Raw genomic sequence first — 27,585 nt, 5'->3', positions numbered from 1 at the left:
ATTTTTAGAAAATCTTTGAATGCAGAATTACTAACATTACAAATAACATAAAGTCTTCTTTCATTAAAATACCCTATCTAGTATATTTAAGGTACTTTCCCTAACTAACTAAATAACATAACTAAAATAATTGACATAAATTAAACTTGATTTTTTTTTAAAAAACCTTTGGGACACCCTGTATACCTATATACCCCTATGTATATAATCTCACACAACAAGTCACATCTGACATCATCGGACCTAGTTTCCGCTATAAGTGTACAAAATGCGAAAATTTTAGTTAGTTAACTCTCGCGTCCCCGAAGGCTTACGGATCTGGGTTGAGATAATCCCCCGAGTTTCGCTAAAAATTCTCAGCTGTCTAACCGTAATGGCTGAAGTTCTACGTGGATTCACGTTTTAAAACGACCACTCGTGGCTGTACTTAGCCGAATGCATATACTTGACACATTTTTAGGGAGTTTTGTGAATTTATGCTCAAATTAGGAGTAAAATGTAAACTGATTTTGTTACTTTGTTTTCATAGTTGTATTTTCATGTATATAGTTATTCTTGTATATATATTTACAATATTGATATTTTGAATTAAATCTTACCGTTGTGAAGGTAATAATGATAATAATAATTTTGACACACTTCTACACAAATAACCTTGCCTCAAGCTAGGAATAGCCTGTACTACTATATACTTACTTTAACATCCATAAATACATATATATAAACATCCATGACTCTTAAACAAACACACATCATCATATAAATATTCGCACCTATCGGTATTCGAACCTAGGACTATTATCTATGGGATATGAGTACAAAAGAGCTTCAGAGAAGAGATCTAAAGATAATTGAGAAATCACAAATTCGAGGTCTCTCTTAGCACCAACGCAAAAACGAGAGGATTTCTGTGTGTTTTTGGAGATATCGAAAAGATATACCAGTGGGAGGCTTTGCACAGGATGCCGGCTGGTTTTTGGAACTTTAACGGCACCTATTTCTGCCGTGAAGCAGTAATGTGTAAGCATTATTGTGTTTCGGTCTGAAGAGCGCCGTAGCTAGTGATATTACTGGGCAGATGAGACTTAACATCTTATGTCTCGAGGTGACGAGCGCTGTTGTATTGCCGCTTAGAATTTTTCTGTTTTTCAAGAAACCAGAGCGGCACTGCATTGTAATGGGCAGGGGAATCAAACACCATCGACTGAACGTCCTGCTCGTCTCGTCCCTTATTTTCATAAAAAAAGGATTTAGAAATGGTTAAGTTCGGATCGACTCAGGTAGGTAATTTTGTCTCGTGTTTGGTTATCCGTGAAGAAAGTGTCTTCAGAACCCAGAATTCCAAGGATGGAATAAATTCCATCCTTGGAATTCCAACCTAAAGGTTATTACAGTTAATCTGATGGATTCGGTTACAGGAATCAGATTAAATAATGTATTGTATATGTTACTTGTGTAATACATATTTTCATAAATTCATATTTATAAAATATATATTCAAAATACGATTATTAGTACCCATTCAAAAATGTCTGCGTCATACCTGGGAAGAGCGGAGGAGAGAGACCATTTTTTGGGAGTTTTGTGAATTTATGCTCAAATTAGGAGTAAAATGTAAACTGGTTTTGTTACTTTGTTTTCATAGTTGTATTTTCATGTATATAGTTATTCTTGTATATATGTTTACAATATTGATATTTTGAATTAAATCTTACCGTTGTGAAGGTAATAATGATAATAATAATTTTGACACACTTCTACACAAATAACCTTGCCTCAAGCTAGGCATAGCCTGTACTACTATATACTTACTTTAACATCCATAAATACATATATATAAACATCCATGACTCTTAAACAAACACACATCATCATATAAATATTCGCACCTATCGGTATTCGAACCTAGGACTATTATCTATGGGATATGAGTACAAAAGAGCTTCAGAGAAGAGATCTAAAGATAATTGAGAAATCACAAATTCGAGGTCTCTCTTAGCACCAACGCAAAAACGAGAGGATTTCTGTGTGTTTTTGGAGATATCGAAAAGATATACCAGTGGGAGGCTTTGCACAGGATGCCGGCTAGATTATAGGAACTTTAACGGCACCTATTTCTGCCGTGAAGCAGTAATGTGTAAGCATTATTGTGTTTCGGTCTGAAGAGCGCCGTAGCTAGTGATATTACTGGGCAGATGAGACTTAACATCTTATGTCTCGAGGTGACGAGCGCTGTTGTATTGCCGCTTAGAATTTTTCTGTTTTTCAAGAAACCAGAGCGGCACTGCATTGTAATGGGCAGGGGAATCAAACACCATCGACTGAACGTCCTGCTCGTCTCGTCCCTTAATTTCATAAAATAAGGATTTAGAAATGGTTAAGTTCGGATCGACTCAGGTAGGTAATTTTGTCTCGTGTTTGGTTATCCGTGAAGAAAGTGTCTTCAGAACCCAGAATTCCAAGGATGGAATAAATTCCATCCTTGGAATTCCAACCTAAAGGTTATTACAGTTAATCTGATGGATTCGGTTACAGGAATCAGATTAAATAATGTATTGTATATGTTACTTGTGTAATACATATTTTCATAAATTCATATTTATAAAATATATATTCAAAATACGATTATTAGTACCCATTCAAAAATGTCTGCGTCATACCTGGGAAGAGCGGAGGAGAGAAACTTAGCGGGCTTCTTTTTTTTAATAATATATCTTTACAATAAAATTTAATAGCCTAAGGGATGGAGGGAAGTAATTTACTTTTCAAACAATTGTTTTGTTTTGTTTCTGGGATCATGTTGTAAAAGCATATATAGCTTCTAACAAAAGACTTACTATATTTATCTAGATCAAATACTATATTTTGGAATAGAAAATTGAAGTTGAAAAGGCCGGCAACGCTCCTGTGATTCCTATGGTGTTGCAAGAGATTGTGGGCGGCGGTGATCACTTAACAACAGGTGACTCGTACGCTCGTTTGTCCTCCTATTCCATAAAAAAAATATAGTCTTGGTAGAATACGTTTAGTGGAGAGACGATTCTTCGTGACAGTAAGAGGTTAAATAGCATTAGCAACTGTTTGAACTGAACCCGACCAGAGCCTTTTATAATCCCGGAACTCATATTGAAATTACATAATGAATGCACAAATTAAAATTGAGAACAAAATTTTATGAACGATGCGGGATCCGAACCGTTCTCTCGCGTTCCTTGCGAGCGCTCATCCACTGAGCCAAATGTTCGAGTGACGTATCGTTGATAAATCTTGTATGTCTTGTTCAACTCTCAGGTTGTGAAAGAGCGCTCGCACGAAACGCGAGAGGTCGCGGTTTCGAGTCCCGCGTCGTTCATTAATTTTGTTTTCAAATTTAATTTGTGCAATTAATTCCAGAAGTGAGGCTTTAAAAAAATACAATTTGTACCTTTATAATGATGGTATTTCTTAATTCTCTTCAGGAGATAATAAACAGAATACATTTCACCGATTTATTTATATCAGCTTTCATTAAACGAACATGGGCTTAGTTGGTGGTATTACTTTTTTTATTACCAATCCTACTCGGTACATGATTTTATTTATCATATATAATGTGGTATGTAACTGTTCTTACTCTTTCTTATCTCTTTTGTGTAAAATTCAAATATTTTTTACACGTTCACCGATTTGTAATATTTTTGTAATGAAGAAAAACTTGAATCTGTACACGAAGAAAAGTATCCAAATGATTTGAGTGAAACGACTGAAACCAGTCCTGAGGATGCCTCGTGTAGAGGCGAATTGTTTAAAGACAAATATTGGCGGAATTAACACCAAAGCAAACTCAAATCACATGGATAATTATGGATTTCCGCAAAGTAACGCCTACTTCAATCAATTTTACGAAGAAAAGTGTTCACCACGACTCAAGAAGATTTATTTCACTTTAAAAATGTCAGACCATCTTAATAAAATGACATATTTTCTAAACGCAATTTTACATTTCTGCGAGGAGATCTTATGTATTGTATTTGTGAAGGTGGCAACTGTCTCGTATCGCTATGACCCACATTACGATCTTTGGGTCTGAAGCATCTCATTCCAATTGTAGGCCATCGTGCTCACAACGCGAAACTCACCTTAACCCACTCGACTTATAATACAATTTTCTTTGTCTATTATATTGTCCAATTCCGCAAAGAATTGATACTGAGGAAAATTCTCGAAGTATTGTTGAATATTATATACATTGTAGACATTGTATTTGCAAGGCAATGGTCAGGTTATAATAGTGTCTGATATTAGGCCAAGAAATCCTGGTTCAATTTTCACAGTGGCTTTAAATTCAGTTGTTGTGGTCAGAAGAATTAACCAGGGTTTTAGGTCATAATATTCACATTTATTGATTCCTCGATACACCACGTTATGAAATTCATCCTGTAGTTTTTCTTCCATGGAATGTTTACCGGGTCGGACCTCCTTTGCACATGATGCCGGCTAGATTATGAGTAACACAACGGCCCCTATTTCTGCCGTGAAGCAGTAATGTGTAAGCATTACTGTGTTTCGGTCTGTAGGGCGCCGTAGCTAGTGAAATTACTGGGAAATTGAAGTGTAGTTCTAAATTTTTTGGGTTTTTCAAGAATCCTGAAAAAAAAAATACGAAGTACAGCTATGCTCACATAACGAGTCTCCCTTAGTCTATTCGAATCGAGTTTACCCAAGCGAACGTTGCAGAGCCAACCTTGACGGCTCAGTCTCATTCAATATCTCCCAAATAGTGTTCAGCTCGCTTAAACAATTTTTTACTTCAAAAATGTGAGCGACATGCTAATCCATGGATAACGTAAGAGTTGAAATACAATTTCTTAATGATTTAATATGTAATAATATTAAGATTTTGATTTAAAAATAATCTTCAAAATTTCAACAGCTGCCAAGTACTTGCCCTGCACTTTTCCGGGGGCGTAAAAATAATAGTGGAGTCCTAGGCCCAAGGGTGTCGTAAGAGGCGACTAAGGGCTTTTTAGAAGTGGGAGAGTCACGCTGCCATCATACGACGTCAGCACAATCGGGCCAGACTCGTCCAGGATAATTACCACGCTTAGTGCCGCTACGTTTCGCATAGGTTAGTGTCGAGGACCAAGGCCACCCCCCCCCCCCTACATAATATGACAGCGGTGCTTAAAGAGATTTTACCCCAGGAGAGTACCGGCTCTACCAGAGTCGGAGAATCCCTTCCTGAGCTTGCTCGGGCTGCCCGTCGTATTCTAAGGAGGGCACAGAACCGCGCATGACCGAGACAAATGAGTAACACCACGGCACCCCGCTCCACGCTCAACGTGGACTTTTGCAATGTCAGGGGAATTCACTCCAATTAAAATGCCGTCCACCACCACCTTGACACGGCGCAGTCGGCCTTGTGTTTCCTTACGAAGACGCAGATATCTCGACCTAGCGATACGTCGATTTGTGGTATCACCGCTCTTCGACAACACTTAATTGCTGTCACCTCTGGTCTGGCGCACCCCAGTATCAGCTCTGAGAACGGCTGGATCACTTGGCGTTGCGTTGAGGCATCGCTTCATTGTGTGTCCTCTACCGCATTTATTATGGGGAGTGTTCCGAAGAGCTGTTTCACCTGATTCCTGCCGCCGAATTCCATCTTCGCACGACACGCCACAAGTTAGGATATCATCCTTACCATCTGGATGTGTGGCGGTCCTCCACAGTGCGGTGTTCAAGGAGCTTTCGTCCACGTATCCTTAATCTAAGCTATTACAATATAAGGATCCGTCTCAAATTTATAATATAAGTATAGATCTTGAGCAGGGTTTTCACTATCTGACTAAAATCGTACCAAGTTTACTCGTAACATGGAATGGGACGTCCGTATTAATTTAAGTTAAGTAACTTAAACAGACACACAGTTCAATTCCTACGTAACCAAGGAACTTTCTTTCACGTACAACAAAGCTCTGGAAACAGCTTCTTGTGCGGAGTTTCCGGGGCGATACGACATGGGTACCTTCAAAAAGGCCGGTAACGCTCCTGATATTCCTCTGGTGTTGCAATAGAATGTGTGGGGATCACTTGACACCAGGTGACCCATACGCTCATTTGTCTTCGTCTTGCATAAAAACAATACTTGGAGTTATAGCAAAATGACCTAAGAAAGATTGGAATGAACTTTTAGAAATTTTCCTATAGCAGATATCGGAGTTATCTATTTAATCCTATAAGATAATCTACGTCGATTCGAAGAGTGTCATTTCAATAATTCCATCTTACTTACGACACGATAAATATTTATCCAATCAGTGGTCGCCAAAACTTCGTGTGTCGAAACGACGCATAACATAAAGTTATCTTTCTAGGGTTAAAACTGAATTCATATTATCTTGTCTTCTCCCCCTAAAAAATTCTAAAATACAATACGGTATGCTTTACTTTAGCAATAAATAATATGACATTGATTATGCAAGGAACCAACACCACTCAATTGCTGGACTCTGAATGTGTGTCAAACAGAGTGTCCTTCTACATTTTACCTAGCACGAGTGAACTCCGATCCGAATGTTCGCAGATAGTGAAAACCCTGCTTAAGCGATTTCCAAAGTAATCGTTCAGTCGCGAGTCACGTCCAATCGTCGTCCTATCTTGCTTATCGACTCACCCCAAAGAATATTTTATCAAAGTGCGATTAGCGAGAGGTGCGTTCACAATATGAATAATCCTCTGATACGATTCTTGAATATATCGGATATAGAAAACTTCTAAGCTTTTAAAATATAATTTAACTAAAAAGCCTGAACATAGATATTGTTACAATTTATAATTATTACTAGTTGACCCGACAGATGTTGTTCTGTAGATCAAAAAAAATACTGTTTTATAGGATTTGTCCAAATTGTTTCACAGCAGAACTGTCAAACCGTGTGTCATTAAATTCTCTCACAGAAAATATTATGTCCATACAAAACAAATATTGAAAATAAAAATAATTATGGTTCCCAAATCGAAATAAAAAGTATCCTATCTCTCAAGTTGGACTAAACTGCACTCCATGAAGTAATCCCCATTAAAATCCGTTCATTAGTTTAGGAGTCCATCGCGGACAAACAACGTGTCACGTAATTAATATATAATAATATTTTTTTGAATTCAAATTTGGAACGCGCTGATTGAGTTTCGAACAATTCCCGCCATTTCAAATGTTTTTCGAGGTTTATATTAAATCACAAATATAATGGAATTGCCAAATCTCAAATGACAATGGAGAGGAGTATGTCAGATTCGAAAAGAAGGGATGGAGTAAGAAACATTTTTCTCCGATTAAAAACGAAACTCATCGATATACTGCAAAGATTAGACCTACCAAATGGAGGTGGGTAGAGATGATGCGAAACACAAAAGGAAAATTGAACCAGGCAGCGAAGGAATGGTATCCAAGGTATGGCAAACGAAGCCGAAGTAGGTAGTTTACCAGATGAAAGGATGAAATAAAGTTAACAGCGGGATCTAACTGCAGGAGAGACACACGAGATAGGAAACAATGGAAATCTTATTCACTCTTTAAAGCCTAAAATCTCATAGTGAAGCAGAAATATAAATACACAGTAAATCTCTCAGTCTAAATGAGTTTTAAAAGAAAATGACTTCGTATTATTCAGTGAAACGAGTGATAAAATTTTCAGATTAAAGAGCGCAGAAGCGATTGAACTGCGCCAAGATTTCCTTTCGTTTGACACAAAGAAACCCCTATCTCTTACATATTATTTGATGAGCAAATATAGTCTTTAAGCTCTCGAAGTAACATACAATATTGCTCGACGAAAATAGAGTTACATCACTGAATGTAATTTTGGGGAAAATCGTCTTCATTCCTTACACATTAGAGGTTGAAATGGCGTGAATAAGGTTAATGGCAACGCTAATGTAATTAGGCAATGCATAAAGGGTGCAATAGCGCATATCACTAACTCAATTGATTCTAATTACGTATGGCTTTGCGGAATTGTTAGACCTTACAATTATATGTAAATATATATTGAAATTTTAGGAGAACCAAAGTTACCGACATAGCCCAAATGATTGCGAAGATGTGGTGGTTGTGGGCAGGCCACAGTTCGACGGACAGATGGCCGTTGGGGCAGTTAAGACCTCGAATGGCAACCACGTACCGGAAGACGTAGTGTTGGTAGGCTCCCCACCAGATGGACAGACGATCTGGTCAAGTTCGCCGGAATACGTTGGATGAGGGCAGTGCAGGACCAATCGTCGTGTAGATCTTTGGGGAAGGTCTTTGTCCAGCAGTGGACGTCTTGCAGCTGATGATGAATGAATGAATATATTGAAAAATATGGTTAAACTAAGCGGTTTGGAATCGTCAGTACAAATATTTCTTTTAAAATTACTGAATATACCTTACATATAATATGGTCGTAAAAAGTTGAGCTCGTGAGAAGAACATACAAGAAACACAACGGCCGCTCTTTTCAATCAAATATTTTACAATGTATCGAGTAGAAGTAAAGGAAATCATAGTTAAAAATGCTGTTTTACTACTATAACAAAAATAAAAAAAAAAAAAACAAAAAGGATAAATAACAGATATAAAGTCCCGTTTTATTATTACTAAAGAATTAACTGACCATATTTAAAAATTATTTTCTTTTAAGATTTAAATAAGCTTTTTATTTTTAGTATTCAAAACAGTATCGAAAGTGAATTTAATAAAAAGGCTTGATCCCTTGTTAAATAATAATATGTGTTTTCATATTTTTTTATATTATACTGACCAGGGTCATGGCTAAATTCAGCGATTGTAAGACCTAGTAGCCCGACAACTTCGTGCACGACCGTCACACGGGGTGACAGACGATGGCGGGGAGGGGTTACTGTAGATTTCAGCGGGTATCGGGTGGTATTGCTGGGAAGGGCAAGGCGTGAGACTGCCGGCTGTCACCCCGTGGGACGGTCGCGCACGAAGTTGTCGCACTATAATTCTTCTATATTCGCAAACGATTCAGTTAATCGACTGAGGTGAGCGGGAACGGGTACTGCATTCTCATTAGTCCGTAATTATCATAAACCATCACTACTGGCTACTGTAGACTTCAATAATGTATATAGTGTAGTTAGTATCTAATAGCATTTGCCTTTTATGTGGCATCTAAGGCAGAAGTAATACAAATGTTGAATTGACATACGGGTAAATTTTTGGGACATCTTGGAGTGAGGGAATGTCACAGACAGGCGTAGCACACATACACACACACTCACACGCGCGCCCATCTGGGTAGGCAGAGACAACAGAACGCTACTAGCTTCTATGCTGACAAACCTCATGCGTACGTCCCCAATTTGGTTGACGAATGTTTTAGGAGGTCTCCTGCGACCGGCTTGCCCACTCACACTTGCCTTATATATTTGATAAGTCATTCTTTCTTCACTCATTCGCCCCACGTGTCCAAAACATTTCAGCGTACCTTTTTCAATTCTTGTCACGACATCTTTTTTCAGGCTACAGGCGTAGCGTATGCGTGTATAAAGCGTATTTAAGAATTGGATAAGTATATGTGACTTGTGCATTAAGGCTTATTTACCTACTTATGTAATGTCGTCAGCAGACTTCAATTGATGAAATAGAAAATGACAGTTCAATGACTTATGCTAAAAGTACATAATAAAGGGTAAGTTCCGATATGCACTGCGACCACTGTACAGTGTGACGTCAATTTAGTATACTGTGAAGCCGTTCCTTTATAGCCAGTTATATTGGTAACTATTTAAAACGGAACGCAATCCCGTATACAGTCAGCCGCATTTTTTGACGCAGCATTCAAGTGAGTGCATTAAAGATTTCTAGTTCATTAAAAAAAAACTGTTTTTGGAGTACTGTCAAATTAAAAATATTTGGGATTAAACTGTATGTATTATTTATAAGACGTTAGGCACTCGAGTGGCTTTTACTGATCTCGTGATTAAAGTACTGCGAGTACCTAACCTCGAAAACGCCAGTGCTCACAGTAGAATATGGCGGCTATTTATGACGTCATATATTTCCCTAGGGTACTGCGGCAGTATACTGGCAGTCCATAACGGAACGAATTTTTCTACAGTGATAGCACTGTGCAGTGCTCGCAGTGCATATCGGAACATACCCTTAATACTTATTATAGTTATTGATAATCTAACAGTTACTATATTCGATCACTAAAGTAAGACTATTTATAATTTTTTGTAATCCATAAATCGATCTTGCATCTGTATGACAATCTTAATTTCCAAATCCAATTTTTTTATGATAATAAAGAACGAGACGAGCAGGACGTTAACGCTAATTGATACGCCCTGCCTATTACAATGCAATGCCGCTCAGGATTCTTGAAAAATCCAAAAATTCTGAGCAGCACTACAATTGCGCTCGTCACCTTGACACTAAAGATGTTAAGTCTCATTTGCCCAGTATTTTCACTAGCTACGGCGTTCAGACCGAAACACAATAATGCTTAAACATTACTGCTTCGCGGCAGAAATAGGCGCCGTTGTGGGACCCATAATCTAGCCGGCATCATGTGCACGCCTCCCACTGGTAAATGCATTAATTTGCCTCTTACCTTGCGCCTGGGACTACCCTATTCTTGTATGGTATTGAAATCAGCCTTCGAACACATTTATACGAACAGCAAGCTATTCTAGATCTGGTATTAAACTGCCAAATGGTGGAAATTCTCATTTTATTAACAGTTAAGTAATATATATTACTAGCTGACCCGACAGACGCTGTTCTGTGCATAATTAAAAAAAAATACTGTTTTTTTATGTTGTCAATAATATAAATTATTTTGTTAACATATGCTCCCTGTCAATGACGTTCCATATCATGAATAGAATGTCATTGCTCCCTGATGTTAATTGTTTCACAGCAGAACTGTCAAACAATGCGTCAATAAGTTCTCTCATAGAAGATATGTCCATACCAAACAAATATTGGAATTAAAAATAATTATGGATCACAAATCGAAATAAAAACTATCCTTTCTCTCAAGTTGGACTAAACTGCACTCGATGAAGTAATTTCCATTAAAATCCGTTCATTAGATTAGGAGTCCATCGCGGACAAACAGCTTGTCACGTAATTTATATATATTAAGATTTTATAATACTAATCAACGCTGATTTTTTACATGACAATAAAAACTTTTTCTAAATATATAACGTCATATACAACATCACATCATATCATAACAATATGTCATAAAATCATATTTTCATAACTATATGTAGTAATACGTTGAAGATAATTTCCTATTCTTAATATTTTTTATATAAATTCTTAAAATAATAATACAATATCTTGTAAAGTAACATCAGTTCATACATTTTGCGTATTCATTTAGTTATATAGATATTTTATTTAATTTAGTAATGTAATTAGGCTTCGAATCGACTGGCTTTACCACAGCTAAACCCATATTAAGCAGTGAATGGCGTCAGGTAAATCCTATTTTAAATTTTATTAATTTTTCATTTAAAACACCCAAAATAACTGGTTGTTAATATTTTATTACAGGTACCCGTATTCCAATAATCAATGGCACCAATGGCGTTGATCTATCCAATTACATACGAGATCCTAATTCCTATAATCCTGTAGTGTACATACATAAAAAATATTACCCTGGCTATAATCATAAGGATAGTAACGCTATCCAAAAGGTAAAACATACATTAGACAAATCAATCCAAGCCAATTTAAAGAATAAATCTCGTCAAATCATAACTGAAATAATTAATGATAATCATCATGATCCAGTTCTTGAACAAACAATAAAATTTGCAAAGGATATAATTCCTTTAACTATACCACCAAGTGAAGACGACTCCCAAAATTCAATAAAATATACAATTAAGACTTGTAAAAAATGTAGACATCTAAAAAGAAGTAAACCACCGCCCCACGAAAAAGATGTGACTATTGAGAAAGAAAAAAGTAAAAAAGTGTGTAAGTCATTTGTAAATTTAAAATTTAAAAATAAAGATAGTTTTAGTGGGAAGGATTCATCAAACTTTTCTTCTCAAAATAACACATTGGATGATATAAATGAAAACCACTCTATTTGTTGTTCTCTATCGGAAATCTCCGAGAAAAAACATTTAAAACGAGACAGGCGTTCAAAATCTAAACAAAGTAATATGCCTAATTCCGTCGAAGCTCTAGCAACAGAGAATATCAACACTACAAACGAAGTGAAGCTAAAAGTACAAATAATGAACGATAAAGAAAAATGCTTGCTTTATGAGAAAATATATACGCCTGTGATTAAAGTTGTAAAAGAATGCATGCAAGAACTACATAACAATAATGAAACGACTTTTGAAATACAAACCATACAAAGAAACTTGCTCAGTAATACGCAGAAAATAGATACTATTTTAGACAAATTAAATTTTATAGAAAAATCGTTGGACGCTTATACTAATAACATATATAACGCGTCCGTAAAACAAAACAGAAGTTTGTCAAAATTAGAAGAGTTAGAACAAGATGTTGTAGAAAATCATAGTAGTTCTGAAGAAGAATTAATACAAATTCCAATCGCTGAGAGAATTAAACTTAGAAGTGTTTCATTAAGTCCTAAAGATATGGAAGTTCAAAAAGATGAAGCAAATAAAAAAATGGATCATGGAGAAGAGATTTCAAGTCGGTTTCAAAATGCACAAATGGGAGTTAAACCTGACCGTCCACATAGGATTCCTGCCAGGTTTTGTTGGACTGACGCCACTAAGCAATGAGAGCTGAGATGATGAGAGGGAATGGTGGGCGTGGAATATTTGTTAATTTTAATGAAAATTTGGAAAATGTTTTTAGTTTACTGTTAAATTATCTTATACATATAGTTAGTTATATTGATATTTAATTGTAGATATCAGTCATTATTATTTCTATTTTGCAATAATACTCACAAGACGAACGATGGCATATATTTGAGCACCGGAAATATATACAGACTCTTTATAAAATTGAGCTAATTATAACAGCATCAAAGTTTATCGCAATACGGATGCCTACAACGACATAACATACCTTATTGGATGGCCAAGATTTTTTTTAAAACTTCAAGTACAATTCCAATGTTTTTTTTTGTAATCTATGGAATTATATAAGTTAAATATCATCATAAATTTCTCTTGCACTTAAAAACAGTAAAATAATCTACCAAGCAGACTATTAAATTATTAATTAATTTAAGCTAGAGGTCCCGGGTTCGAATCCCGGTAGGTGCAAGCATTTATATGATGAATATGGATGTTTGTTTCAGAGTCATGGATGTTTAAATGTATTTATGTATGTTTAAGTAAGTATATTGTATTAAATATATCATTGTCTTGTAACCCATAACACAGGCTATATATGCTTAACTTGGGGCAAGATAATTTGTGTAAAAAGTGTGTTAATATTATTATTATTATATTATTAAAAAATAAACTACGAGGGGCGATCAATAAAAAGTGAGAATCAAGTGCGTTCGTACCCATTTAATAAAAAAGCATATTATTATTTTTCGCTTCAATTTTAATTATTGATGTTTTTTTCAGAATAATTATTTATCTTGGCCAAATTGGTGTAATAATAGAAATTAAAGGATTGGCCTCTATTATATTTTGGTAAAGCAGTTCTAGAATAAAATATATTATAATATATATACTAGCTGACCCAGCAAACGTTGTATTGCCGATATTAAAATCGCGTTACAAAAGTAACTGTTGATCGTAGATGGGTGAAAATTTGAAGTTGTATGTATTTTTTAATGCTGACTCATAATCAAACAAATTAAAAAAAAGTCAAAAAAAAATTAAAAAAAAATCCTGTGGACCACCCTTAACATTTAGGGGGATTATGAAAAATAGATGTTGTCCGATTCTCAGACCTACCCAATATGCACTCAAAATTTCATGAGAATCGGTCTTGCCGTTTCGGAGGAGTTCAAAGTTTAATCATGACACGAGAATTTTATATATTAGATTTTTGTTTAGTAAATTAATTCACTTATAGTATTATAATATTTTAAGTATTCAAACAACAAAAAATTGGTTATTCACACATGAATACTTATACACACAGAAAAACCTATCAAGCCTTTTTAATTTCAATTCAGAAACAATTATCATTTTTGAGACTTCATCAAAATTTATAGTCTTCACAATTTCTGGTTTTTTTTAATGTAAAAACCCTCAAAATCTATAACCCAATATGCAAATATTAGCGTTGAGCAGGTTATCAACTGTAAAGTGTTTCCTGTAGTTGAAGGCACAATCTGAGAGTTGAACAAGAGATACCAGATTTATTAACGGTTGGCTCAGAGGAAGAGCGCTCGGACGGATTCCGAGAGGTCGCGGGTTCGAGTCCCGCATCGTTCGTAAATTTTGTTTTCAAAATTTCATTTATATAGACTTAAGTTTATACTTAGTTGCAGTATGTATGCATTGGGAGTTGAACTGAATAACAATATGTTATGTTTTTAAAGTGATAACCCTCATTTCAACACACAAAATTTGAAAAACATTTTTTTTATCTACATCCTGTGGATGAAGCCACAAACAGAGAGTTGAACAAAACAAACAAGATTTTATAACGATACGTTACTCGAACTGTTGGCTCAGGTGGTTAAAGCACCGGCACGGAACGGCAGAGGTCGTGGGTTCGAGTCCCGCATCGTTAGTAAAATTTTGTATTTCAAATTTTATTTGTGAATAACAATGTCATTGATACTATGATGAATGAAAGTTCATATTCTCAACTAAATCTAGATAGCAGCCTAGCGAAACTCTAAGTAAAAAGCGATTCACGCGATTGTATGAAACGTGCAGTCATTGATAAATTGACAGATGACGGATATAATCTTATATAAAACGGAGACCACCGAATTTCACGACGTTTTAAGCAATGGTACGCTTTCAAACTTAGCCGAAATATACTTCGCCAATCGCCATACTGTAATTACTACTATTTCAAACTTATGTCAAATGACTGCACGTTTCATGCTAAACTACATTTTACATAGGCAGTCCCGTCTCTTATTAAGTAGTATTTACATCCTCTTTGCTAGATACTATAATCCCCGCGCGTTCGAAAAGATATGTATTTTGACATTACCTTGTCATGAGTGACGTTAGGACACAGACGTCAGATTGCAAAGAGTACTTTTGATTGGTGATATTTGATGTGTGGCTGTCATCACTAAGATCTCGGTCAGACATCATCCTTACTATTTATTGAACGCCCCTCTTCATCTATGCAACAGAAATACCCCAATGGTACGGCTTACGTAATTAAAAATGAAAAGTAAATAAATAATAAAAAGTAACTCAGTAAAGACTAACTCTAACTACTCACAGTACTTTATTCGATTAACGCGGTTGTGCCGCGGCCTCTATAGGATTTGTTCCTGTTTCGGCCCGGGTTTTTGTCCCACATTCCTGTTTCGTCCCACGTTGATTTTTATTCCTGTTTCGTCCCACTTTTTAAAATGTTACTTTTGTACAGCCAGAAAAAAAATGTGAATTATAATAATATTCTAGATATATATAAGTTAACGATAAAACTTGGCACAAAAATATAATAAATGGACCAAGTACTTAGTAAAATGATCTTGATTCCGAAGTCCATGCATCAAGATGAAGGTTAGGAAAAGTTAGGATTTTAAGGATTAATAAGATTGTATAATCATCATAATATAAAGAATATTTATTAATAAATCACAATTCGAATCACAGACAGGTCTATTAACTATTCTATCAACAATTCAAAGTTATCATCCTAATATAGACCGCTATACAAGTAAAAAAATCACAATCAAAATCACACATCAGTTACATTAATAAAAAGGTTTTAAAATATAAAGTTTTTTTTAAAGATATTGAGTTTTTAAACCAATTTATATAACATTTTGAATTAGTTAAAAGACTCCTGTTTTCATTAATTGATTTCTGGAATTGAATACTAACTTGTTAAGTTAATTAATAATATTTATCGTCAAAAATATGATTTTTAAAATATTTTGTATGCTGTCCGTACAAAACATGTTATAAAACACATAAATTACTACCCGGGTCGAATAAGGAACAAAAAGAGGGGCGAAACAAGAATAAAACAATAAATTATCCATTTTTCTTATTTTCGGGACGAAACAGGAATAAAATCTGGGGCGAAACAAGAATTTTTTGTGTGGGGCGAAACTTTGCGGGACGAAACAGGAACAAATCGTCTATAGAGTAACCCCCTTATTCATAATAGTCTGCTAAGTAAAAACATTGCTAATTCTCACTCTGTCTTCTATTGACCTAAGTCAGAATGAGAAAAAACACTACTTAGCGGCTGTTTTAAGTTAGCGGACCATTATGAATAAGGGGGTAAGTCGTTAGAGTAAAAGTGTTCTGTGGCAGTGATGCACCCGCGCTTTGTTGTGACCTTCTTCACAGTTTTGACCGATATTTAAAAAATGAAGAAACATAAATAAAGCAATGCATATTAAAGGTCATTGCGATCGGAATGTAATTTTTTAAACGTCCTTAAGACGCTGAAACAATCCAATTTAATGTGATTATTACTATAATGAATTTACCATTAATGATGGCTACCTATTTATTTCCTATATACTAAGTTTGACTATGTCGTGGTCTTCCAACGCATACCTACTACCTGCAGCTAATGTAGGTTTGACAATGAAATAATATTCATTTAAATTTACAATAACATACCTATTTACATCATAGAAAATCTGAGTTAATTTTATAAGATGACCTTATTCTAGGTAGGTACACTTTTAGGTAAAAAGTCAACCCTAATTTCGTCAGAAGAGGTAAGAGTCACGCAATAGAAAGAGAGGCAACTTCTAGGTGAATAAAAATGGAGGTTAGTAGCGCTGTGCGATCTGAATTACACCTTATTGTATGACCGCAAGAGCCCTTATTTCTTTAATTGATTTTGTGGAGTGAGACCCCCGTACTTGAACTATTATAATATTTTCTTTGCCATAAATTTGAGAAAGGGCTGTCTCTTTGGCTATCCATGTATGGCTGTCCATACGACGAATACTTAACAAGGTATTTTGAGATAATATATCTGCTAAACAAAACGTAATCTAAATAAGGATTAATTATATGATAAATGGTAAGTTATAAAACGTGAAATGGTGCCAATACTCTTGGGGACAGCACTCGCCAAAGTAAATGGAGTGGTGCGGTAACAATATGAAAATACGAGTCATCCCTTTCATGAGAGCATGATTAATTTTCCGTCGGTAAATCCACCGAGTAATTTGGTACGTCACCCACGGGAAGGAGAAATGATTGATTTCGTAACCCAATTTCTAACTTTTCATAGGAAATTGCCAATTGTCTGCTAAATCACACTTTTCGATTGAAACTACAATTGAGATGTTATATTGCTTAGTTCGTTTTTGTTGGTTAGGTTTTAGACTTTGCTTAGCTTACCTATATAGTACGAGTAAGTACATAGTGACAATGAGTTTTTATAACAAAATAAATAAACCATGTTAGCTTAAGTCTAGCAAGACTCCGGGACTATGTCTCTTCTACCGCATTTATTATGGTATTTCGAAGAGCTATTTCACCTGATTCCTGCCGCCAAATTTCACCTTCGCACGACACGCCACAAATTAGGATATCATCCCCACCATCTGGGTGTGTGGTGGTCCTCCACAGTGCGGTTTTCAAGGAGATTCTTCCACGTGCTACAAAACTGTGTCAGGAGCTTCCTTGTGCGGTGTTTCCGTGATCATACGACATGGGTACCTTCAAAACAAGCGTGTACACCTTCCTTAAAGGCCGGCAACGCTCCTGTGGTTCTTTTGGTGTTGCAAGAGAATGTGGGCGGCGGTGATCACTTAAAACCAGGTGACAAAGTGACCCACCCGTACGCTCATTTGTCCTCCTTTTTCATAAAAAAGAAAAGATGAATTATGATAGTATGGTATTAATTTGTACATAATTAACCCCCCTACTGGGGGGAATCGACTTTGTAAAACCAGATTCTTCAATCATCATAACTATTCATTTTAATGTTATTTTTTATGTAAGTGGCACTTATTTGATTATTGTCTTTCGGTCTGAAGATCGCCGTAGCTAGTAATATTACTGGGCAAATGAGACTTAACATTTTATCTCTGAAGGTGTCGAACGCAATTATAGTGCTGCTCAAAATTTTTGTGTTTTTCAAAAATTCTGAGCGGCACTGCATTGTAATGAGCAGGGCGAATCAATAATAGATAATATTAAAATATTCTTTCAAGTTAGCTAGTTATTTCGTTGTATTAATGTTCAAATTCTATTCTATACGCTCACTAATATTGTTTTAGCAATTGAAATATAATTATTAAGCTGTAACTTTAATGATTCTAGACGTCAAGTTAGTTACACAATTTTGTTAGTTGAATGGGGCACTTACCTGAATTACGACCAGTTTAGATATGATGTTATTTGGACAGCTTTTCACTAAACACTTTGTCATTGCGTGGCGTTGTATTCAAAGAGCGGTCGAAACATAACCGAACTAAGCTCTGCCCAATAGACAAGTAGACGAGTTTTGCTTCAGACAATTTTTGAGCGTGATTGTGTGTAGCTGTTTATTATAAGTTTAATGTTTATGGCAGTAAAAGTAGCCGCTACGGTAGGCACCTAGGAAAAAAAGCTAATAAAAGAATCTATAAGCAAATAACTTACCTACCTTTCTAACGAACTTCCTAGAGCTTATTTATATGACGTTAAATAAAGATAACGTTATTTTTGGCATAGCATTTTTCATCTCAATCAAAATGTGTCAAAGTGTAATATAAACGAGCGCTATCAGATAAATCGATACGCCATGCCTCCGAATGGCAAATTGCCAGAATTTGCAGCTTTACTGCTGATTTTGAAAAATTCACTCATAAAATATTGCGTGACATTCAACATAAAATACAAATTGCATCTGTATTTTATGCTAAGCATGCATTGCAAATGACAATTTATATTTTCGTTTACATGCAGATGTAATTTGCAACGTGCTGTACGATAAGGATGCCACACGTAGCAATAATAAATTGTACATCCTCTATAAACTATATCCAAAGTTTGAACTAGAGTGTAAGTGATTTTATCTTACTTCTAATTTGCTAGATACGTGAATTGGAATTTGTTAGATAATATTTAATAACTATATTAAAAAAAATGCCACAATTACTCACAAAGAAGAAACATGTTTATTGAAAAGCGGCACAGTCTTTCGGAGAGAAAGAACTTTTAAAATCATAACAAATCATCGCTCTAAAATCTTTTCGACTAAATTCCATTTTCGTTGCGTACGTAGAAATTTGATGTGTGATAAAAAAACAATTGACAAATGATTTCCCGCCAATTGTTTTTTTATAACTAAGAAGGTTGCATCGTTTCTAAAAATATAACATTCGAAATTCAAATAGTTCCGATTAGCTAGCAGTGCAAAACTTTTAGTGTGTCCCATGTATATTATAAATTGTCATCAGATCAAAAATTGAGATCAGTTATCATTAGGCGACGTTTGCCCTCTTCTTCGATAAAAAAAATAGATACTGTTAGTAAAAGTGAGGTAAGATTTAACAAAACTTGCATAAGAAAAAATTGCTAAGCCAAAAAAATAAATATTCCCCAATGTTTAATATTTCAATTTTTATAATATAAAGAAGGTTGGAAGCATATTTTACTTTAAGAAGAATATATGAGGTGGCAACCCTGTGTGCGCCACTTTAATTGGCCTCGAGTCTGTTAAATATAATAATGTAACTATTACCGTTATGTTGTGCCATCTTATTGTGTTCTGCGAGAATTTCAATGTTTTTGCTCTGTCAAAATCCTGGCCATATATTTCGAGAAGTTTTTGGTTGTTCCAGCTCATTTTTTACATGTTTTTATGTAAACTGCTTTTCACATGTTGCCGATTAGGAAATAATGTGATTCCTCATGTAGAGGCGAAACATGTGTCGAATTGGAACAAATTTTAGCGGAATTCACACTCAAGAAAACTCACAACATTTGAATGAAAACTTCAGGAGGCTGTAAATATACTTTTATTCCATATTCCATAATCTTATATCTTTAAACGAGCAATTCTTGTATATAAATATATCTATTCAGATTATATATATAATCTGAATCTCGGAAACGGCTCCACATTTTTTAAATAAATTTAGTATACAGGTAGTTTCGAGGACGAGAAATCAATCTAGCTAAGTTTTAATTAAAAAAAAATATCTGTGTTTTTATGAGAAACTACTACAAAACATTAGAATGCAAAGGTAAATTTCGCCATTATATACAACACTATAATAGCTCTGATGGGACATTGGGTGATCCGGAAAGCAGAAGACCCCGGTTCGAATTCAGATGTCCTATTCGTATTATTTTGTTCAAGTTTTGTACCTTGGTCGTCCAGGTACTACATTATTAATCTAGATATCTATCGATCTAAAGAAAATGTTCGCTATTATATGATTTATTACGCTATTCGCTACGATTATAGTAATGGTGCAGACAGACATAAATTTGAATATTATAACGAAACTATATGACGTTGCACTACTATATCAAAATTAAATACTTTAAACTCAGTCGGAGCAATATCATTGATAAATTGAAGGAAAACAACCGTCTAAATCACTGCAAATAACGTGATTTCTGTCCGGCTAATGATTAAAGCTGGTAAAAGTGAAATATTAACAGATACATACGGAATAAGGCATTAGTTTGATTTCTTGAAAGCTTTGTAAATAATGAATCATCTAGCAATGTCTTTTAGATAAGTGTGGCATTTTTGAAAATAATATTGGAAGCGAAGCAATTTGTTAGTTATCACCTCAGATGATGAAGATAGTTATTAACGATAGGAGCCCTTAAGATATTTCCCAAAGAAGTTTGCCAGACAAAGTAAAGGTGAAGTAAAAGAAAAATGATGGCCTGCTAATTCTTTGGGTGTAGATCTACTTACAAAAATTATGCTACAAGAGAAAAATATAAATAATTATGCAAATTGAGGTGAGAGTCACTTATTAGACAGTCACTTATTTTGTCTACAGAAGTTATAATGATATGAATGTAGAGCGAGCCATAGCTCCGTTCAAAAAATTGTGCAATAGATGACAAAAAAATTCAACAGCATTCCGTTGTGGACTTCCCAGAGAATAGTAATATTATGGACCTAATGTTCTTAGTATTTTCAAAGTTTACTTACTATATTAATAAACTTTGGTAGTAAGACTCCTGAGAAGAAAATGTGCTTAAGCAATTATTTTGTCATATTTTCCACTTAGTGATAGTTAAATTTTCGACGAGAGCAAACTTATAGTTCCAAATATACATTTACAAAAGTCTAATATGAGTTTTAATAAGCCCTGTAAAGTATTTGTTATACATTGAATCCCTAATAATGTTATAAATGTGAATGTCAGTTTGCTTGTTACGGTTTCACGCCTAAACCACAGAGCCGATTTTGATGAAATTTATTACAGACATAGACAAGAGCTTGGGAAAAAACATAGCCTACGTTCTATTGCGAATAAAAGGCTTGGTGGGGTTGAAATAGTTTATTCTTCGGTGAAATGCCCTGCAAAGATCCCGGAGAATCTCTCAAAAAGGGGAACTCACTAATTTCGAGGGGGGTTTTAGTGGGTATTACCAAACTTCGCCAACTTCTATCTGCGTAGAAGATGGTCTAAGTGGGTGGAGTTCCACACTCCCTGTGCTATATATGGCGCAGGGGTGGTACGTAAATGTATTTCCTCCTCGTTAAAAAAAGGGGGTGGAAGTTTGTATGAAAGTTCTTAATTATCGAAGATAACACTCTGAAACTTTTAAATATTTGTTCTAGCGTTTTTAAAATTTAGACCTGTAAAATTAGTTATTAGTAGTTAAAATGTAGAGTGAAAAAGGGGGATGAAAGATCTATAGTTATTAGCTTATAAAAATGTATTAACCACAGCAGTTTGTTGTGTATTATTTGCAAAGTGAGTATATTAAAAAATTAAAAATGATGCCCAAAGTAACTGTTGCACGCGCACGAAGTCGCGGGTAAAAGCTAGTATATTTATTAACAAAAGTGAACTGAATTAATTGTGTATAAATATGATTAAATTAAATACAGGCTTATTATACATGGCTTATTCTACGGTGTAACAGGCGTTATCTACTAGGTGAAGCTTACAATAGCACCTGGTTTATATCTGCATTATAGAAAAGAAAGAAAAAAAGTGTGAAGATGCTTAGAAAGAGGGAAAAACTCACCAAGGTTTGAGCAGCTGACTGGTGCTGGAAAAATAGGCTATCGTCAGTTCAGCCATTAAAGAAAGACCATTAAAAGATTGACTGGAAACTAAAGATATAAGAAAGAATACGAAAACCTATGCACATAATACAAATAAATTCATATATTAACCAAAGTCCTATAGCGAAATTTTAGAGCATACTAGCTGACCCATCAAACGTTGTATTGCCATATAAAGTAAAAAAAAAATTTTTGGCCTATAAAAAATAGAAGCAACCCATTCTCAGACCTACCAAATTTATCGTACTACAATTATTGTATTCGATTGCCATCTTGCAACTCTATAGGGGATTTGTAGATGGAACAGAATAATATAAAAATCGCGATACAAAAATAGGTGTTGATCGTAGACGGGTGTAAATTTGAAGTTGTATGTATTTTTGAATGCTGAATGTCGATAAAACAAAATAAATATATTTAGAGGTATGAAAAATTGTGGCCGATTCTCAGACCTACTTACGATATGCACACAAAGCAGGAGCTGTTTCGCAGGAGTTTTATAACAAACACCGGGACACGAGAATTTTATATATAAAATTATTATATTTTTTACATTGTAGAAATCCTTAATATTACTGTGACATCTTTTATTATTGACCAGTCACCCAAGCAGTGCCCGTTCATGACCTAAGCGCATGGCTGGTAAATATATTGGTGGTTATCCTAGAGCAAGTTTTGCATTTTCTGCAATTATCCGATAAATATATAAATAGATACAGTAGTTGCACAATGTTTGTAAGGTGCTGAAATCTACGAAATATTATGATGAATTTATTGTTGAAAAAGGCGCGACATTTTTCTGTAATGTTATCCCGAAACCAACTGATCTGCTCAATGGATATTTCCCTTCGAGGAGTTACCAACTAAAGTGAAGAGAGGTCGAAGCGTAAGAAAAAAGATATTCAGAATAAGACAGTTCATTAGGCGACATTTGTTTTATAGGATAAAAAACAGTTACAGCAGAGTGATACACACAATTGTTTGCCTTTTAACTTGAATAAATTTCAAGAGAAACGAACTCGTAGGAGGATCTTTCTTCACCACGACAACGCTTCCTCACACATCGCCAGGGAATGATCAACTATTTGGCGAAGACACACGGATATGGAATTGGGTCACCCTCGCACCTTGCGATTTTTATTTATTCCCGAAAGTAAAAGAAAAACTTCAAGGAAAACGTTTTAAGGACGCCGAGGCAGCTGCGCCATGTTTTAAAAGGCCGTCGAAGAGACCCCAAACGTCGAGTGGGCAAAGTGCTTTTCTCAGTTTTCATCTGCAGCGATGTATTGACGTTGATGGACACTATTTTGGAGATGTAATAAAACTTATAACTTGCTTGTTAAATCAGTTTTAAATTTTCTAAGAACTTTCAGTTTGAACGTAGTAGTTTGAAGTTTTTTTTTATGGAATAGGAGGACAAACGAGCGTACGGGTCACCTGGTGTTCAGTGATCACCGCCGCCCACATTCTCTTGCAACACCAGAGGAATCACAAGAGCGTTGCCGGCCTTTAAGGAAGGTGTACGCCCTTTTTTAGAAGGTGCCCATGTCGTATAGTCCCGGAAACACCGCACAAGGAAGCTCCTGATACAGTTTATTACTACGAGGAAGAAAGCTCCTTGAAAACCGCACTGTGGAGGACCGCCACACATCAAGATGATGGGGATGATAGTCTAATTCGTGGCGTGTCGTGCGAAGGTGGAATTCAGCGGCAGGAATCAGGTTAAACAGCTCTTCGGAACACTCCCCGTGATAAATGCGGTAGAAGACACACAATTAATCGACGTCTATACGCAACGCCAAGTGATCCAGCCGTTCACAGAGCACTGGGTTCCCGACAATTCGAGCTGCTCTGCGTTGCACGCGGTCAAATGGATCGAGCAGATACTGGGGTGCGCCAGACCAGAGATGACAGCAATACTCCATGTGTGGCCGGACCTGCGCTTTGTAGAGCGCTAGAATGTGGGCCAGCTTGAAGTATTGCCGTTCTCTATTAATGACGCCCAGCTTCTTCGAAGCCAATTTGGGTTTTCCCTCCAGATGGCCACGGAATTGGCAATTGCTCGAGATTTTGTGACCCAGTATTCTGATACTAGGCGAGGCTTTAAGGGAAGTGTTGTCGAAGAGCGGTGATACGGCAAATGGGGTTTTTTTAGTGGTAAACGCGAAAACTTGAGTATTCTGGGGGTTAAATTGGACAAGGTTCAATTTACCCCATTTCGAGACCTTCTCGAGAGAGGACTCAATAGAAGACACAAGTTTCTCCCGGCACTGGTCGACGATTTCCCGAGAGAGACCTGCATTTTTTTCGTAGGTAACGAGACAGATATATTATTTAGTTGATTATAATATATTCAAACACTGCATATTGTTTTTCTATGAAGATACTGCTGTCTCCTTTGTCATAACTCGTCAGTAAGAGCTTTACTTTTTACGTACTTTAAACGATCAGGGATAAAAACAACTTATGAATGATTCTTGAATGATGAAAAGATGATTTTACTTTATCTTGACATAAAGTGACGTTGCATTGGTTAAGTTTAGTGTATTAGGTGTGTGAACATCACTCAAATGAAATCATTTGGTGAAATAAAGGTTGTAACAATGAAACTATAGGAAGGGTAAAAACAGAAAAATGCTACGCATTTCTTACGACAAAGCGTAGTTATCTGAAAAGAAATATCTATACGAAAATATTCCTTTGACTCCTGTGATTAATCACGACGTGTTTGTTATCTTTGTAACCAATGGTGGTTCTGATTCATGAAGGATTTATGGCATATCGTTTATCGTGCATCCAAAGAGGCGCGGGTTCAAGTCCCGCATCGTCCATTAATTTTGGCACAAATTAGCTTTGTATATTATGTATATTGTTAAGAATTCATTTTTGAGAATAACATACTAAAATTGGTGGACCCTTAAGCTTGTTGAAGTTTGTTGAGACTTCAGTTTTGTAATAATCGTAATAAAAGCCCCCCAGGATAAATCTCGGGTTATAAATACGTTCTGCAACGCTTCAGTAATTCACAATTTGTTGGACTTTCCAAATAGCGAACTGGTTAGTCTTTGTCAAGATAAATTGGCTTACTTGAGGAAGAAGAAAAGATCAGTTATGTCGTGGTCTTTATAAATTACTGCGGTACATTGTTCAATGTTTCATCCCGCTATCTGTAGATATTTACAGCTTTAAAATATACAACGAGAAGCTGCCGATATTGCCATATAAGATTTTGTTAGATTGTAATCGTTAAATTGATTTGTTATAGGAATAGATAATGTATTTTCAAAAAGTATTGTAAGTTAATAAAAACAGATGTGCCTTTTGATATTAGCAAGGTTATTGTGACAATAAAAAATTTAACAAAAAACAACCGACTTCAAAAACACTATTCCAAAACAATAGATATAATAAGAACTCAAAAGTATAAAAATAATTGTGTGTTTTTAAACAATAAATTAAGTTTGCAAGTAAAGTTTATTTTGTTTATTAAACTTTAATTATCATAGTTGTGTTTCATAATATCATATTGTCTACAAATTCATAAGAACTGTAGTAGCTTGTAGCAGTAGCATAGACCGTAGCAACTACGTAGCAATTTATGATGGCAGAAACTTATTAGATAATAACGCCTATACCTTTCGATAGGTATAGATATTAGATATTATTATTAAGGTATCGCGATGGCGAGGTGTGTTAAAAAGCACCTTGAAAGATCACTTATTAGCACCATAATTAAGAACTTTTTTAGAAAACTTTTTAAAGAATTCAAACAAAAAATCTTAAGTATTAAGCTGACATGTATACAATGCGTTTCATATACAGATATTTTTGGTTGTCATGAGGTATTACTGAACGTTGGCATGGAATCGTGTCATTATTCTAAGAAATTAAAAAAAAAACAATCAGTTATTTTTGTAAATAAGAAATTGGGTTTTAAAAAGCGACATTCAAGTCAATTTCCTATAATGCAATTATTGGGGTTGAGCAGGTTATCAACTGTAAAGCTGTAGATGAAGCCATGGAGTTATTTAATTTTAACTTTGAGTTCTAGAGATATTCACAAACTACTGATAAATCGTAAAATCCGCGCTTCACTTCTCTTACATTTGTAAATGGTTTTCTTGCCCCGTCGGATTTTACGTACTAAACATTCGTATCAATCGGAAAATGTTGGTGAAAAAAAGACAAAAAAATTGACTGGAAAGTCATCGATAGACAGTTTTTCCATGCTAGCTAAACCTATAAATATCAAATTAGCAATAGCACATACAACAAAATCGTCGTTTAGGGAACTAATTAGCAACAAGAAAGCTACAAATTTTGGCGTATTTGTTAACTAGATATTAACCGATTTACAATTTCTATGGTATTTTATTTGATAAACGCGAATGTTACTTACACATTAAAATTAAACAGTTTTTAATGGATTAAAAAAATTTTTACTGTGTTTTTACATTAGATTATCGTAAAAGTTATATTTTTATTAATATTTTAGTTAAGCCGATGTTTCAAGACTTATCCAGATCTCGATTTCAGGTGAACTGCAGATGAAATGAGTCGAGATAGTATTTATCATAGATGTCATTATGAAGCTTAGCGCATTTTATTGCCTCAGAGGTGGTATTCACTCTAAAGTTAATGTAAAAATCCAGTCTTTAATTATACACGTTTAAATCCATAAAAAATTGTTTCATTTAAATGCTAGCTTTATATAAAACAGTAACCAGTTGTTGCGATTTTTCGCAAACGGCACAAGCAACAAAATAGCCTTTCTCCCAAGGAATAAGTAACAAAAAAGCTACATATTTTGCTTTTTTGCCACTTCTACCTTGACAGAGCTTTCTAAAGCCCTTTATCTAGTCATTTTTACCTTCATACTTAAGTTCTTGGTTTTAACTTTTCATTTACTCAGATCTTCAAATGTAACGAACTTTTATGAATAAATCATACGATATTCGAGCAACCAATTGTAATAAAATCGAAACAATATGTCTGTCGAATGCCTTTAAACACGAAGTGATCTTATGTTACATTGGCATTGATCCAAGCGCCAACTGTGCTTTCAATAATATCAGTTGAATGTTAAATTTATGCCCATTTGCAAACCGCTTGGGTAGGCTTAACGGACGCACGTGCCAGAATCGATAGCCTAGTTACGGTACAAGCTAGCTGCAAATGGTAATGCTACGACTTTGTGTCTTGGCACGGTGAGCCTACCAAAGCCTAATAGAGCAGTCAACTTAGTA

The 27,585-nt window shown here is 35.2% G+C and overlaps 1 protein-coding gene across 1 annotated transcript; it reads left to right on the top strand.

Moving 5' to 3' along the window:
* Positions 1 to 11,283: 11,283 nt before the first annotated feature.
* On the top strand, positions 11,284 to 25,610 carry LOC126971991 (uncharacterized). The gene is made up of 3 exons (XM_050818516.1): positions 11,284 to 11,481; positions 11,558 to 12,246; positions 25,605 to 25,610. Exons 1-3 carry the CDS (start codon positions 11,472 to 11,474, stop codon positions 25,608 to 25,610), a joined length of 705 nt encoding a protein of 234 aa, XP_050674473.1. The 5' UTR covers positions 11,284 to 11,471.
* Positions 25,611 to 27,585: the final 1,975 nt, after the last annotated feature.

Source organism: Leptidea sinapis, chromosome 25, assembly GCF_905404315.1.
Source record: "Leptidea sinapis chromosome 25, ilLepSina1.1, whole genome shotgun sequence".
Lineage (NCBI taxonomy): Eukaryota > Metazoa > Arthropoda > Insecta > Lepidoptera > Pieridae > Leptidea > Leptidea sinapis.
Note: the sequence above shows the minus strand (reverse complement) of the source record. Positions and strands in the feature narration are given on the sequence as shown.